This window comes from Podarcis pityusensis (genome assembly GCF_964106645.2).
Source record: "Podarcis pityusensis genome assembly, chromosome: 5".
NCBI classification, from domain to species: Eukaryota; Metazoa; Chordata; class Lepidosauria; order Squamata; family Lacertidae; genus Podarcis; species Podarcis pityusensis.
The window spans coordinates 82899700-82916899 of record NC_138032.1 but is presented as its reverse complement, the minus strand read 5'-3'; the positions used below and the strand labels follow the sequence as shown (position 1 = coordinate 82916899).

Sequence of the window (17200 nt, the reverse complement as noted above, 5' to 3'; positions counted from 1 at the left end):
AAGGGTCGCCGCTTTCGGAGCCGCATCCACCCGGCGTCGCAGCGCCACCTAATGGCCGGAGGTGCAACGAAAGGGAAGGAGAGCGCGCAGGTGAGCGCGCGGAGGGGGGGGGGGTCCCACCTGCCAGCCGCCCCAGACCAGAGAAAGTTGCATCATCATCATCATCATCATCATTATTATTATTAAAACAAAAAAATTTCCTTCCAGTAGCACCTTAAAGACCAACTAAGTTAGTTCTTGGTATGAGCTTTCGTGTGCAAGCACACTTCTTCAGATACACAGTGTGCTTGCACACGAAAGCTCATACCAAGAACTAACTTAGTTGGTCTTTAAGGTGCTACTGGAAGGAATTTTTTTGTTTTGACTATGGCAGACCAACACGGCTACCTATCTGTAACTATTATTATTATTATTATTGAATTTCTACGGCTCCCAACACCAGAGGAACGGAGGGCGTTTTGCAACCACAACTATGTTGCGCATTTTGGTACTTTCGTATTGCAAAATATTTTTTTGCTTCCCTACCTTTTCATTAATTAGGTCTTTGGCTGATTAAACCATCTATTGTGGTCTTTTAAAGTGTGTGCATTGTTGGGCAGGGGGAAGGTGTTTATTGCTTTCGTTTGTTCTTATAGTATGTATTTTTGTATTTTTCTTTTTAATAATATTTTTTATTAGTTTTCCAAATTATTACAAATCCGTCCAAATGACTTTAATGTAATTTCTTAAAATCAGGTTTCTCACTCCCGTTGCGAACATACGTCCATCTCTTCTTCCTATTGCCACATCTTGTTTAATATCCATGTCATCCTTTAATAGTTGTCCATTCTTACAGTAAACTGCAATTTTTGTGTTTTTCTACTGTAAACCGCCCTGTGTTTCCTCGGACGAAAGGCGGCATAGAAATTCAATATATAACAGTCATCTATCAGTGAAGCTGTGCGATTAGCTGGCAGGCGAGCGGTGCCTTATGACAGCCAACCTTAAAGCGTTTAAAGCCGACGTTGTTTGTTCTCACGATACAAAGAAAAGCCGACACGCAGGTCAGCTATTTGAAAACGAGTTTTGTTTCCTTTCTTAGTAAACAGGCCGCTCAGGCATCCGTACCGACACTCGGAAGTCTCTATGGTCGGCCGTCGACTTCCGTCGACGCGTTTTCTGTGCCCTCCCTTTTGGACGCGAAGGCCCGCCTTCTTTTCCTCCGCGCGAGCGCCGCTATATGATTGGCTGCCGAAAGTTCCTTCCTTCCTTTTGCCGGAGACGCCGCCAAGATGGTGAGTTCTCGTCGGGTTCCCCCGAGTTCCCTGGGAGAGGCGGCTTCAATCCGAATTAGCCCCGCGCCATCCTTTGTCCGCTGGCCTTCGGAGCGGCTACTCTCCCTTCAGCGGGGCTTTCTGGTTGTGCTGGGCCGGTTATTGGGCGGGAGGAGGGAGTTTTAGGGGTCCGGCTCGCGGTCTGAACGGCGCACCCCCCCCTCCACCGCTCTGCTTTCGGGCTTAGTGTGCGGCCTGGTCTACCAATAAACGGGGATGGCGGAGCGTGTGTGTGTGTGTGTGTGTGTGTGTGTGTGTGTTAGTTATATCAAAATGTCCTCTCCTGTATCAGCTTTCTCCCAAGGCGTTGCTGCTGTTTCTCTATCCCCAATTTCCACCATCCCTTGCCGTGCTGGCCGAGGCTGGTGAGATTTGGGAATCTCAACCACTTGGAGGGCGCCGGATTTATGGAAGGGCTGCTAGTTCAATGAATCGCTATTTTATCTTATTGTTTTATTTCATGTCTGCCTAAACTTAAGAGGCAGGGTGCGGGTAGGTAGCAGTTTATACCCCTCCCTTGAAAAATAGTTGAAATTTGGCACTTTAAGGTAGCTTCAAATCGTTGCATTGGCAGACATTAATACACACGGTGTCTTTGAATTTTGTTTTTTTGTTGCAGAACGACACGGTCACCATCCGAACAAGGAAGTTCATGACCAACAGGCTGCTTCAGCGTAAGCAGATGGTGAGGCAGATGTGTTAATACTTTTATTTGGTTCATTCATAATCATAGCCTAATTTTCACATACATAAAGTTCTATGTCTGTGTTAAAGCTGAGGTTGGTAAATTTAGTGGCTGCAGTGTTTTTCCTGGATTAATTAGTAATATAGCATTATATTTTGGGACGCTACAGTGTGTTGATCTGTTTTTGTTACTGTGTTAATATCTTGAGTTGCAGTTATAAGCAAAGTTTCTTGAATGGTTATCGAGAAGTTTTATTTTAGATTACTAAAATATCTGATAAATTGTCATGCTCCCTCTACTGTTAATGTTATTTTTTGGCATGATAACATACTGTGGCATAGCAAGGAGTGCATTGGAAAGCTGGAATGGTCCAGCCGGTTTGTCAGTCTTTCTATGTGAGGGTAAACAAGGGCTACTCAGATTTATCAATCTTTTGTTCATTTATATGTTGAATGTATTGTTAACTTTCTAGTTCACAAGTTAATATATATTTGAACACCAGTGATCCCGCCTTCCAACTGAAGCTAGCTGTAATAGACTCAGAACTTAAGAATGCTTTGTACAGGAAGACTAGAAGCTAAAGAAATTACTAGCTATATTCCAGAATGTGGCCGTGGAACCTGAATTTTCCCCTAGCAAATGTTTCCGTACTGCTTTTCATTCCCATGTTCAAAAGTTTATATTGCATCCTAATATATATGTCCCACACAGGGCATTGCTACCACTGTGCTAGGAGCAACTTGTACTCTGATGTGCATGTTTTGCCTTGTGGTTTACACTTCTTGTGATATTGAAGCAGTCTTAAATGACAGAAAAGTCCTTAAAGTGCATTGCATATAAAGAAAACCAGTATAGCACAATCAGTTGGTGGAATTCATTCGTTTTGCTATTTTACATGTTTCCTCTGCACCAGCACATTGGTTTGCCAGAGAGAACATTTTGCCACACATGCTATTTGGGGCTTCTCCCAACTCCTTGGAACCAATTCCAAGGGGAGGAAAGCTCTATTAAAGAAGCCCTTGTAAAGTTCTTCCACTGACATTAGGTGAAACCTACCCAGTAGCTTTTTGCAGGACTGCCATCTGCACTACGTGCAAAAAGTATGTAAATATAAAGGTAAAAGGTAAAGGTACTCCTGCCCGTATGGGCCAGTCTTGACAGACTCTAGGGGTGTGTGCTCATCTCACTCTAGAGGCCAGGAGCCAGTGCTGTCCGCAGACACTTCCGGGTCACGTGTCCAGCGTGACGAAGCTGCTCCGGCAAACCGGCACCAGAGCAGCACACGGAAACACCATTTACCTTCCCGCTATACAGCGGTACCTATTTATCTACTCGCATTTAAGGGTGCTTTCGAACTGCTAGGTGGGCAGGAGCTGGGACCGAATGACGGGAGCTCACCCCGCCGCGGGGATTCGAACCGCCGACCACGCGATCGGCAAGTCCTAGGCGCTGAGGTTTTACCCACAGCGCCACCCGCGTCGCCATGTAAATATAAATAGGTTTTTTTATTGCCACCTGAATAACATCAGTGCTGGGGGACAGCTGGATTTCCGTAGAGGATGTTTAGGGCCTACATGTGTGTGACAAAATAAAGTAGCTCACGAATAGTAACTTTTGTGAAGCTCTTTGCATTCATAGGTCTCTCCCCCCCCCCCCCCCCAAAATACATTAAAAGTGTTTAATGTTTTGTCAATTCTGTATAGGTGATAGATGTTCTTCATCCTGGAAAGGCCACTGTTCCCAAAACTGAAATCCGCGAAAAGTTGGCCAAAATGTACAAGACAACCCCAGATGTCATTTTCGTCTTTGGCTTCAGGACTCATTTTGGAGGTGGGAAGACAACAGGCTTTGGCATGATCTACGATTCCCTCGACTATGCAAAGAAAAATGAACCAAAGCACAGACTAGCCAGGGTAGGCTTCTTCGGTTGTTTACCTTGTTTGGAAAGACTGGGGTGGTCGTGCTAAATAGTTTTTCTTTCTTTCTGGGACCTTTTGAAGCGTTTGTTCTGCTAAAGATACACTCTTCCTGTTGAATTTTTTATTTTAAAATGGTATCTTAAGCTATTGTTGTACTTAGTGGTATTAAGAAGTTTGATATTGATAACATCAGTATTTTATTTATATCTATGTGTATCTTGTCCGTCCCCTCATTGCAGTGAACCTTTTCATGCAAAGCAGATGCTGTGCTCGGTTGGGATGGCTCAGTTGGTTGAGCATCAGACTCTTAATGTCAGGGCTGTTGGTTTGAGCCCTACATTGGGCAAATGATTCCTGCATTGTAGGGTACTGACTAGAAGACCCTTGTAATCCCTTCCAACTGTGTACAATTCCACGATTCTCCCATGTTTAACTTGTAACAACTTCATGTTCCTATAAATACTTGCCATTACACTCTACTAGAAGCCAGTGTGCTGTAGGGGTTAAGAGTGGTAGACTCATAATCTGGTGAACCAGGTTGGTGTCTCCGCTCCTCCACATGCAGCTGCTGGGTGACCTTGGGCCAGTCACACTTCTCTCAGAAGTCTTTCAGCCTCACTCACCTCACAGAGTGTTTGTTGTGGGGGAGGAAGGGAAAGGAGAATGTTAGCCGCTTTGAGACTCCTTCGGATAGTTATAAAGCGGTATATCAAATCCAAACTCCTCCTCTTCTACTGAAATTGTTAACATCGCCACTTTTTAATGTGCCTACATACATCATAAGAGGCCTGGCTACCAAGTCTTGTGAGGAAAGGCTCAAATGATCTGGGTGTGTTGAGCCTTGATTAGAGTTTAGAACATAATAATGAGAGCCATCTTCAACTTTTGAAGGGTTGTCATATAAATAAGAGAGTGAATTTGCCTTATGTCGCTTCAGAGGCCACAACCTGAATTACAGTCGTACCTTGGAAGTCAAACAGTAGCCATTCCGGAAGTCCGTTCAATTTCCAAAACGTTCGGAAACCAAAGTGCAGCTTCTGAATGGAAGCTGCGGCAGCCCCGTCGGATGTTCGGCTTCCAAAAATAGTTCACAAACCGGAACAGTCACTTCTGGGTTTGTGGCGTTTGGGAGCCAGAATGTTTGAGAACTAAGCTGTTCAAAAACCAAGGTACAACTGTATTGGGTTCAAATGAGAAGAAAAAGCATTTTGCAAGCTGTTCAGTAGTGGAGTCAACTGCCTAGGAAGCTGGTGGGCTCTGCTTTGTTACACTTTCTAAGTAGAGGCTGAATGTCTACCTATCAGGGATGTTGTACAGTGGTACCTCGGGTTATGAACAGTCCTGCTTATGAACGCTTCGGGTTATGAACTGTGCAAACCCGGAAGTAGGTGTCCTGGGTTGCGAACTTTGCCCTGGGATATGAACGCAATCCTCTTCCGGGGCCATGGGAGGCCTATGTAGGGAATGCACGCTTCAGGTTAAGAATAGACTTCTGGAATGAATTAAGTTCGTAACCTGAGGTACCACTGTAGTGGATTTCCTGCATTGGCAGCAGGATTGGACTGGATGTCTTTTTATGACTGTCCAAGGTTAAATGCCAGTGTGTACTTTGAGTGATTTACTTTGCTTTCCTTTTACTAGCATGGTTTGTATGAAAAGAAAAAGACTTCAAGGAAACAGCGTAAAGAACGTAAGAACAGGATGAAGAAAGTCAGAGGAACAGCTAAAGCAAATGTTGGAGCTGGCAAGAAGGTAAGTTCAACCCATCAGTGCTCATAAGCGCAGTCATTGTTGTAACTATATTGGATGTTTCATGACAAAAATAACCTTTTCCTTTTCTTTCAAATTTCAACTTTTACTTCTGGATTGCAGAAGGTAACGCTGAGATGCTGCGTAGTTCTTAGCTTCTCAAGTAGTTTAGCTTTTGTGCATCTCTTATTACTTAGTAGATAACAAAGTAAACAGGTAACAGTACCTAGTCTCCAAAGTCTTCATCTGAAGATGGAGGGTTTTGGAGTGTCTTTTTCCCACCCTTTCCCTCTTGCATAGCTAAAGTAGATCTTGCCTGACCCCACCCTGTCCTGCCTTACCCTCCAAAATAGCACATACTAATGGCAACTAAATGAGACTTGAAATGTCCCTCAGTAAAGTGGGTACAGGTAAATAGAAAAACACTTCCTGGCATTTAATGGAGTTGAAACGTGGAGCATTCAAGTTGAATACAAGTTTTGCTTAACATATAACAGTGCAGAAATCAGACTTAAACCCAGTAGGCATTTTTAACATAAGCATGGTTTAAATTTGGATTTTAAATAGCCTTGAGTTCAAACTTTTCATTAAATGACTGACTTACTGTAAATTCAATCTTTTGATTAGTAGTAATCCTTTACTTTCACCTTTTTTCCTACTTTCTTGGGATTCTTGTTGATCAGAAATGAAGTGCCTAGCAGGTACCGAGAATAAGCATGGATGTGATTGCGTGTATTATGCATCACTTGCTTGACTTCCTAATGCTCCCTTGCTTTGTCTGTGTGTTTTTGCTTTGGAACAAAATTTTCTTGCCTCTATAGATTTTAATTTCCAGTAGGAAATACTTTGCTGTAGTATCAGGCAGGTTTGTAAGCTTAAATGTGCTGTAGTTAATATACAACATTTATAAATTGAGTAGCATCCCCCTTATTGAGAACAAGTGTGGCCCTAGATGTCTAAAATGTATGTTGCATGTTCTCACTTAGTGTGCAACAACCTTCTTGAAAGTTTGATGAAGTTTCATGCTTCAGGCTGCCATACACCAAGGCAAATATTCTGCTTATAAAAACACTACATTGTGGGTTGAATTTACATGTGAGAACTGCATATAGCTGAACAAGTTGGTAACTAAAACACTCGAAATCCTGTTCCCTTCTGTTGAATGGTGAGGATTTAGTCCTCTTTTCTTTTTTTAACGCAACTGGCAATTCATACACTATAAAAATTCATATTGTTCTAGGCTTCAACTTTTATCTGAGACTTTCAAATAGTTAAATGTACCTCCTGCTTCACCACAAGCACAGAACAGTCCCATTATCCAGGTCTCCCCCACACTGCTTCAGGTGCAAGGCTGCCTCTGCTTCTGGAGCTCTTCACACCAGCATCCTTGTTTCTCCTTTTCTGTGATGCTACATCATGAGCCTGCCTGCTTCAATATTGGCTTACAACCATATGAGAACAAATAACATAGGTTTAGGCATCACAATACCTTCACAAGGCACTTTCCCTATCTCATAGATTGTAAAGTCTTCCTTGGAACTGTTCCATTCATGTATAACTTAAAGTGAAACTTAACGACACTGCTGATGTGCCTGTAAAGGTGGAAAACTGGGGATCAGGACCACAAACCCCTCAGTTTATCTATACTTTCCTGTATTCTAGTGGCTGCTGAGCTATGGAGTACAGTCATACCTCGGGTTAAATGTGCTTCAGGTCGAGCATTTTCAAGTTACGCTCCGTGGCGACCCGGAAATAATGGAGCGCAGACGCTCAAAATGACGTCACTCGCATGCGTGGAAGTGGCGACACGCGCAGACGTGTGTTACGTTCTACTCAGGATGCGAACGGGGCTCTGGAACGGATCCTGTTTGCATCCAGAGGTACCACTGTAGAGAGGAATATGGCCTGATGCTGTTACATAGGTCACATAGTGTGGCTCACTGCTGCATATTAGCAATTGCATATTCTAAATATAATTGCAAATGCACACAAAGTATTTGAATCCTTGTATAGTAGACCTTATCATACCACTTAGGCTTGTACATTGATGTGTGTTTATCTAGCAAGTGTCCTGGTTTTTTGTGAGAAGCTTTTTTTTAGTAGTGGGAGGCAAGGAATTGTTTGCCTTTTGTCTAGTTTGCAATAATCCCCCTTAAGTTGCAAACAACTTACCCTTAACCGTGGCAAACTGCTTCTTAAGCTATTCACTTGACAAGCAGCCAGCTCCTAAGCTACCTGTGGCTATTTTCTCTCACCTTCAAAATCATCCTGCAACTTGACTTTTTCTCACCTAATCCTTTGTGTTTCATCGCTGTACTATTTATGCTGCAAACTTGGGTCTTGAAACAACTGAAACAGGAAGCCTGCTAATAAGATTCTGGGCCTGATTCTTTAGTTAGCCCAAGGCTACAACTAAAATTAATTCGGTATACATGTAAGGTATGGAAATAGGTGCCATCCAGTAGTGTAAAAACAATGGTACATAGCCTAAAGGGATTGTCTTGTCTTTTAAATGAAAATGATGTGATTAAAGATGTACTGACATCTTTTTCTCCCTTTCTTACAGTGAGCCAGCAGTGGATTTTAACAGGTAAAAGTACATCCATCCTTCATTGCTGAGGGACCTGCTTATTGCTGGTCTCTTCAGAAGTTCATTCCTCCTGAAGGCTGTCTGATAACTGATGGTTAACTTCCTTCATTGGGGTTCTTTAAAAACCTCCTTTAGGTGCATGTCACAGTAACTATCATAAATATCTGCAGCAGGGAGTAGTTCTTCCTTGAAGGGTATTGTGGGGAGTGATCTGGCTCCTCAGCACAGCCTAACTCCTCCCATCTTCAAGGGTTGGGGAAAGAGGTGGGCAGAGCAGTCAAAGTTAAAATGCACCCCACATTATCTGCAGAGTCTTCTGAACAGTTGGGGCAACTGGCTGGATTGAAATTGCCACACAATTGAAAAATCCCTTTTAGACATGCTTGTCAAAATTTATTTACTTACAGTTGGTGGGGGGAGAATTCCTTAGCTTTATAGAATGAACGTATATTTAGTGCACGATATTGACTGACATTCTCTTCCCTTTCCTTTACAGAAATTAAATTATCCTGGCAGAAAATATATGGAGATTGTACTGTTGTGTTGCATTCCGGTCAAATAAATTCTGTGAAAACTCAAATGATGGGCTCCTAGAATTTACTTGATAAATGTAGCATAATTCAGATCTGTAGGTTAAAAAAAATAAAGAAAGAAAAGTATCTCTTAATGTTGCCCTGGCGGTTAATCAGATTGGAAGGTCTTGAAGCTTGAGTAGGGATTGAGTGGGGAATTAGGCTTTATGCATAAGACGGTTACACTAGCCTAGAAACATACAGCCAGAGAATTGGCTTGTTGGATCAAAACTCAATGTGAAATTCTGACCTTGTATGCTGTTTTTGTTAGATTTTATAGGTCACAGTGGTACAATTGACAGTACAGTGGTACCTCTGGTTACGTACTTAATTCCTTCTGGAGGTCTGTTCTTAACCTGAAGCACCACTTTAGCTAATGGGGCCTCCTGCTGCCGCTGCGCCGCTGTAGCACGATTTCTGTTCTCATCCTGAAGCAAAGTTCTTAACCCGAAGTACTATTTCTGGGTTAGCGGCGTCTGTAACCTAAAGCGTATATAACCCGAGGTACCACTGTACAAGCAACAAGCCATCAGAATTCCCCTGTCTGCCCTGTTCCCCCAAATATATCCTGCACAACCCTACTTGTGTCAATTCTGCATGTAGTTCTGCCCGGGACCTAGTTTTTCAGGGAACTCCCTATTTTGTTTTGTTTCCTCTTGCTACTTTTGCCTCTTAATCAGCTTTCCTAGTACTTTCCCACCAATAATATACATCTCCTCTCATCTTTAGTACTGTGAAGTTTCCTCAGCCTCAAAGTTATGTAAGCTGCATAATAAGGAACTACTGGTGTACAGTGGTACCTTGGGTTAAGTACTTAATTCGTTCCGGAGGTCCGTACTTAACCTGAAACTGTTCTTAACCTGAAGCACCACTTTAGCTAATGGGGCCTCCTGCTGCTGCCGCACCGCCAGAGCACAATTTAACCCTAACCCTAACCTGAAGTGTATGCAACCTGAGGTACCACTGTAAATGGCAATGCTCTTATTTTTTTTCTTCTCGCCCTGCCTCAAAAGTTTCCCACAATGCTTTGTGATAGTGCAGAGAAGTGGTTTTCAAGCAGTTTGAGGAACCCCAGGGTTCTTTTGAGAGATCCATGGTAGGTACACATGCTTCATTGAAAGATTCCTCCACATTACAGGCGTACCTTGGTTTTCGAATTTATTCCATTCTGGGAGTCTGTTCGACTCCCGGAGCAATTTGAAAACCAAGGCGCGGCTTCTGATGGGCTGCAGGAGCTTTCCTCAGCCGATCAGAAGCCGCACCGGACATTCGGCTTTCAAAAATCATTTGAAAACCGGAACAATCACTTCTGGTTTTCGATTGTTCAGGAGCCGAAACGTTAAGAGTTCGAAGACGTTCGGCTTCCAAGGTTCCACTGTACTTCAGACCTTTCTGCAGTGTGCAATTGCAAGAGAGTGGTGTGTTCTGGGTCTCATTCTTTGGTTATAGCAGTGAGGACTAGAGACTTGTCACTGCCTCCAACTTGAACTGTCACAGAACATGCCTTTAAAAATTCTACGCTGCAGTGGGTTTCTCAGGCTGACGCTCAGGTGCTCCTTAGCAGATGGGCTGATAGAAAAGGGGTCCTCTGAAAGGATATTTTTAAAATCATATGGAACATGAAGCAAAACATTCTTGATAGGGAACTCACCCTATAACTTCCTCAGCATTGGCGCAATCTCTTCAGCAGCTGCAAGAGTCTTCACTTTCTTTTTTTGAAATAACTTTTCAGTTGATGGGTCTGATGTGGTAATGATGCCTCTGGGACCTAATTACTAGGAAAATGGCAATTAGCCCTTCACACCAGATTTTCCCAGTGTGCTACCTCTTGAAGTGTCTCACTCACTTGTGTCAACATATTTGGGGTAGCTTTTCTGCTGAGAAGGAAACAGCAAAAAAGAAGAAGATTGAATAGTTATTTATAGAAGAAACAGCTTCTTTTTGACATGTGGCCGGTGTATTTTTAGGTTTTAAATTTGTTGAAGCCAATGTACTTTCTGTTTGTGAGTTCACATAAATGGAGGTGTCTTGCTCCTGAGTTCAGGAATTACTAGATTTAGTAGTGTCATGTTTCCTGTCAAACAATGCTTTTTGGGTTCAACATGAGAGCAGCTTAGAAAGATTTCCAACTTCTCGCAGGGAAATCCAGCAGGTAAAAAAAAGTTTTCCCCTGTTACTGCATCTGTATATGGGTTAATATGGCCTGTCAGGCTAGGTCTCAAGAAGGTTGCTGATGTGTGATGCTCTGAGGTCTAAGGCTACTGTGGGTAATCTTTGGTACAGCAAATGACTTCTTACAAGTTACACCTCTTGCATGCGTATTTCCAGAGGAAGGATCAAAGCAATAGTTTTGGAAGACGTTGATTTTAAAAAAAGGAAATTCAGTTTATTACCCCTGCAAGGGTGCCCTCGTTCATTGTCTCCTGAGACAGAAGGATGCTAACCTCTTTCTCCCCTGCACACCTTTTGATGTGCTCTTGGTAAACATTTGGTAGTACTGTATGCCAGCAGTAACACTGCACAGAATAACTGCATGAGGACAGGCTGGTTAGTCTTTCTTATGCAGTTCAGAGTCCCAATACTCGCTTCCACTAGCAGTAATATTAAAAACAAACTTTGACTTGCTCTTGGTGAAACATTGCTCAACTTCACGTTCGTAAAATGTGAGCTTTATGAAATTTATAAGTCAAGCTTGGAATAGCTGTATTGGAGAATAAGGCAGGAAAAGTTTAAAAGACAGTAAAATGCTGCTGCTGTTTAGTTGTTTAGTCGTGTTCGACTTCGTGACCCCATGGACCAGAGCACGCCAGGCGCTCCTGTCTTCCACTGCCTCCCGCATATTGGTCAAACTCATGCTGGTAGCTTCAAGAACACTGTCCAACCATCTCGTCCTCTGTCGTCCCCTTCTTGTGCCCTCCATCTTTCCCAATATCAGGGTCTTTTCCAGGGAGTTTTCTCATGAGGTGGCCAAAGTATTGGAGCCTTAGCTTCAGGATCTGTCCTTCCAGTGAGCACTCAGTGCTGATTCCCTTCAGAATGGATAGGTTTGATCTTGCAGTCCATGGGACTCTCAAGAGTCTCCTCCAACACCATAATTCAAAAGCATCAATTCTTCAGCCATCAGCCTTCTTTATGGTCCAGCTCTCACTTCCATACATCCAGTAAAATGCAGTTCTACTTAAAAGTAGCATTTTGTATTCTGCTAGCTGTCACTAGAGGGAAGTGTAACCACAGCAGCAGCTGAAACCAAAGATGCAGTCTCTCTTTAAACAATACTGCAGAAGGCACGTTCTCTCCAGCAATATAAAACCATGGCTTCACCTACCCCCCCCCCAATGTTGCTGAATTCCAGCTCCCATGAGCATGAGCAATGGGTAGGGATGATGAAACGCGTCCAGCAACACTGGGAGGCTCTCAAATTCTCAGTATACAGTGATACCTCTGGTTATGAACTTAATTCGTTCCGGAGGTCTGTTCTTAACCTGAAACTGTTCTTAACCTGAGGTACCACTTTAGTTAATGGGGCCTCCCACTACCGCCGTGCCACCGGCACATGATTTCTGTTCCCATCCTGAGGTAAAGTTCTTAACCCGAGGTACTACTTCCGGGTTAGCGGAGTCTGTAACCCAAAGTGTTTGTAACCTGAGGTGTTTGTAACCCGAGGTACCACTGTATTAAATACAGCAGAGTGGTCTCTTGGTTGTATTCTTAAAAAAATAATGTATTAATGTTTCATCCTTTTTCCAAAGTATTAACGGCTTGAATAAACATGTTTAAAAGGGGCCAATGGATTTGGCGCAAAGTCAAATTGGTAGCTGTGTAGAGAAAATAAGTTATTGGCACCTGCCAATTCAGAGGAATGTACTAGTGTAGCAAGCAGTATTCCCCCCACAGGCACAGCTTCTGTGCAGAGAGCTAAAAGACAGGTTGAAGATCGGGGAAAACTTGCACAGGGCCTAGGACAGAAGGAGAGTTGTGGTACAACTGGTAGCATAGAGCTCTCCCACTTACTATTCTATCCTGGTTGGGGGGGTCAGTTTGGCTTCAGATACCTGAGAAATAGCCATTTGCCTTGTGGAACCTAATCCCTGTTTGAGCCTAATCTGAGGGAAAAGTCAAGAGGGGTACAACTCCTGCTCCTATTGCGATGAGGGTGAACTTTTGCAGTGGGTGGTGTTTTGGAGCCATGGATGCTCCCAATGTGGTTGAGAAGCGTCCTTGGATGCAAAGGGCTCATGAGAGAGGGTGAGCTTGGGAGGACAGGCTAAATAGCTCTGCCACATTCAACCAATGCCTGAAGAGGATGCTTGAGGTGCACTGTTTTCTGTGAAGAGGTCTAGCAGTGTACTTTTTGCATTCTCAGTACTGTAAGAGGAAGGGCTTTATCTGGCGCAATTCTTCCCACATAAGGAGTCCTCTCCAGGCATGGGCCTCGTGATCCTGTTAACAGCGGAGTTTCCCAATAAAGGATCAAGCATTTCAAGCAAAAGGAATATGGCCGCCCCTGTGAAAACCCTTCCTGTCTTGGAGATTTTGAAGAACCAGATGATCTCTCCAGATGAGGAGTTGGTAAACTTAGTGAGGCACAGACTTGTGCTTTCATCCTTTCTGATTTTTAAACAACCAGAGGAATTTATGGTGCTGCAAGATCCATTAGGCAAATCATTCTGATTTTACCCCATGCTAACTGAGCATGATGGGATTTGTAGTCTAATACAGATGGAGAGCACCAGGTTGGGGAAGGCTGTTCTAAATGGTATCAGAAAGGATTGCTATTATGAACCAAAGACTCTGTTATAAGCTGAGATGATGGGTTCTCTAAGAGAACTTATTTATTGAACATTCAACCTGATTTGCTCACACAAAATTTACACAGAGCTTAGATTCTAAGGTGGGTTTGTTGTGCCTGGGTGCCAGAGTGCAAAGCTAAATTTCCAAGTATGCACTTTAATCTCTCCTGCAAAATGGCGACAGTCTGGAGATGCCCCATATCTGCAAGTTAAGAACCATTTTGTGGCTATGGGGATAGAAATGTTGTGGTGTAGTGGTTAGGAATGTAAATTATGAGGTTCAAATGTCAGCTCACCCATAAACCTGTGGGATGCCTCTCATCCTGGCCTGCGTTACAGACTTTTTTAAAGGTTCGCCAAGGACTTCGTTTGAAGATTTTAAAGAATGAAATGGAAAAATCAAAGTATTACAAACAATTCTATGTATCTCCTTTTCACATTCTCCCAGTTTGAAAATCAAATGTGTTCTTCAGAACAAATGTGTGTTTAAAGCACAGCCCAAATAAGTATCAGCCTTTCATAACCTGGATTTAAAAACCCCACAACAACCCAAAAACCATGCTGAGTTTTGCAAGCTTCGTGCTGTGATGATACTGTGGGTAACCCTTTTTCCTGTGGGAGGTGAAGCAATTATGTGGAAGGTATTGATGAATTGGAGGCTTTTAATGCTGTTCCTACTGTGTGTTGAAGACACCTTCATATCTCCTGCTGACCTTGCTACATCTGTCATCTGCAGAGGCTGCAATCTTAGTGATAGCTGCCCTACTTCAGGCTTCTTTGTTAAGGCCAGGCCTTGCTATCATCTTATAAGGTTGTTTTTCACATTTTACTATTTTTAATAGACTGCCTTTGAACATCAGGTTTTCTTTCAGACTATTATCTGTAGAGGAAGCGCAATTAGAAACGGCGACGTGGTCAATATTCCTGCGGCTAACTTTGTTCCGGGACGCAGGTGGCGCTGTGGTCTAAACCACTGAGCCTTGGGCTTGCCGATCGGAAGGTTGGTGGTTCGAATCCCCGTGACGGGGTGAGCTCCCGTTGCTCGGTCCCAGCTCCTGCCAACCTAGCAGTTTGAAAGCACATCAAAGTGCAAGTAGATAAATAGGTACCGCTCCAGTGGGAAGGTAAACAGCATTTCTGTGCGCTGCTTGAGTTTCACCAGAAGCGGCTTAGTCATGCTGGCCACATGACCTGGAAAAACTGTCTGCGGACAAACGTCGGCTCCCTCGGCCTGTAAAGCAAGATGAGCGCCGCAACCTCAGAGTCATTCGTGACTGGACTTAACTGTCAGGGGTCCTTTACCTTTTTTAAACTTTGTTCCACTGCATCTTCACTGTCCGTTTCGTATTTACAATCATTTTACAGAAATGACTTGGATTATTAGAAAAGAAAAGAAAAAATGTAGAGTGTTTGAGGGGTACATACTACAGGAGAACTGTCTTTAGAAAGCAAATTATGTCCAGGTGCCGCTACAGGCTTGACGCAACGAAAATTTTTGCTTAGCTTGTTGAGATGCGTGCACTCAGCAGAGCAAGGCACAAACCCAACTCGGCAAAGTACAAACCTAGTTTCAGACCCTTCTGAATTCCTTTTCTTCCCTCCATGCTTTGAGAGGGCTCAAACACTCTTAAAAAGCAATGCAATGACTCAGTGTGAAGTTATGCTTCCTTTCAAAAAGCAAACATGAACCAAGGAAAGGTCATACTTTCTTTGCATGATGGAGCATTCGGTCTTGTGGGCCATGGCCACCTATCAACTGATATGAAACATGTCCCAATTTTTAGACAGTTCTCGAAAGCATGTCAGAGTGCAAGTAGATAAATAGGTACCACTCCGGCGGGAAGGTAAACGGCGTTTCCGTGCACTGCTTTGGTTCACCAGAAGTGGCTTAGTCATGCTGGCCACATGACCTGGAAGCTGTACGCCAGCTCCCTCGGCCAATAAAGCGAGATGAGCGCCGCAACCCCAGAGTCGGTCATGACTGGACCTAATGGTCAAGGGTCCCTTTACCTTTTTAATATCGGGAATCCACTGTCAGAGGCAGTCTATCTGCATACCGGTTGCCGGCTATTGCAGGTAGGGAAAGTGCTGCTTGTGTTTTTCCCCACTGGGGCTTCTGGCTGGCCACTGGGAGAAGAGGATGCTGGACTAGATGGGTCTTTGGATTGATCCAGCAGGAGTCTTCTGATGTTGGACTACTTGCATGCCAAATTTCAGGCTCCTGGGTACCCTCAAAATGTTGTGAGATTTACAAAAGGGACTAAAATACATTTTCAACGGGAGCAAAGCAGGTATATATCCAGCAGGGGACTCCATAACTCTGCAACAAGGAACGACTGCTTCTAAAATATCCAATGGGAGGATGTATGTGTGTTTGGGGAGAGAGGGCTTAGCAGAAGGATAACAGAACCTACCAATCCATGATGAAATATTGCCCATTGAAAGCCTTTCTTTTTTATATTTTAAAAAATGCTATTAAAAGAGTTTCATTTGTTCATTTCTCCCCTCCCCAATCTCTCCCCCCCCCCCGGCAGCAGCAGATTGATGGGAATTTTGTTTACATTTTGAAGAGCTTTGTTGAGAGTACTTCACATGCAAAGTCTACCAAGCTCCCTTTGCAGGGAATAGTAGCTTATTGAAATGGAGGCGCAGTCCCTAAAGGAAAACATACTTAATTTGTAATGAACGTTATGTCTGCAGAAACTAATGGCACAACCTCCTCTTCGGTTTATGCGAAATAAAGCAGGCCATATGCTGCTGCTTTTCAGAGTTTGGGGTTTTTAATTTAAATGTTGTTTAATGAATATTCAAGCCCATTTGCTCGAAAGTTGTATGTGCGTATGTGGTTTTTTCGTCTCTCCCACCCCTCCATCACGTTTTCCCATCCTTACCTAGAGGATTAAGCCATTAGAACCAGGGTGTTATCACACACACACACACACACACACACACACACGGTGCTTCCTCCCTGAAACTTGGGATATGCAGATGCTAGGGCAGATGAGAGAGTAAATAAAGGCATTCAGCAAGAGTCTAGTGTCCCTTTTTTCTTTTCTTTGTTTTGATTTGTCATTAAGGCGGAGAGGAGCTTATTTTGACAGGCCCAACCACCATTTAAAGCAGAGAAATATTCTTGGCACCATCATCACAGCAGAGTTCCTTTGCCATACCTTAACACCCTCTGATTTCTGCTGGTTGGTGGTTCAAATCCCGCCACGGTGGTTCAAATCCTATGTCCCAGCTCCTGTCAACCTGGCAGTTCGAAAGCATGCCAGTGCAAGTAGATAAAGAGGTACCACTGTGGCAGGAAGGTAACCGGCATTTCCGTGTGCTCTGGTTTCCATCACGGTGTTCCATTGTGCCAGAAGTGGTTTAGTCCTGCTGACCACCTGACTGGAAAGCTGTATGTGGACAAACACCAGCTCCCTCGACCTGAAAGCAAGATGAGCGCCGCAACCCATAAGCACCTTTGACTGGACTTAACTGCCCAGGGGTCCTTTACCTTTTTACCTTTAACCCTTTCAGAAGGTGTATCTATCCTGAGTTGCACCTAGGGTGTTTGGGCTGTTCCTCCAGGACGAT

At 43.6% G+C, this 17200-nt stretch overlaps 1 protein-coding gene across 2 annotated transcripts; it reads left to right on the top strand.

Annotated features, from left to right (window-relative positions):
- Positions 1-1184: 1184 nt before the first annotated feature.
- On the top strand, positions 1185-8836 carry RPS24 (ribosomal protein S24). Of its 2 annotated transcripts, XM_081007688.1 has the most exons (7): positions 1185-1274; positions 1933-1998; positions 3702-3911; positions 5559-5669; positions 6350-6367; positions 8233-8256; positions 8753-8836. In XM_081007688.1, the coding sequence occupies exons 1-5, from the start codon at positions 1272-1274 to the stop codon at positions 6353-6355; spliced, it is 396 nt and encodes a 131-aa protein (XP_080863814.1). In that variant the 5' UTR covers positions 1185-1271; the 3' UTR covers positions 6356-6367; positions 8233-8256; positions 8753-8836. The 2 variants fall into 2 exon arrangements, with proteins under 2 accessions (XP_080863814.1, XP_080863815.1); XM_081007689.1 differs by lacking the exon at positions 6350-6367.
- The last annotated feature ends 8364 nt before the right edge of the window (positions 8837-17200 follow it).

Excerpts from the sequence above, each read along its gene's own strand:
- RPS24 (XM_081007688.1), top strand. Across the intron at positions 1,999-3,701 it reads TGCTTCAGCGTAAGCAGATG|GTGATAGATGTTCTTCATCC; the intron begins GTGAGGCAGATG and ends AATTCTGTATAG. Across the intron at positions 3,912-5,558 it reads CAAAGCACAGACTAGCCAGG|CATGGTTTGTATGAAAAGAA; the intron begins GTAGGCTTCTTC and ends TCCTTTTACTAG.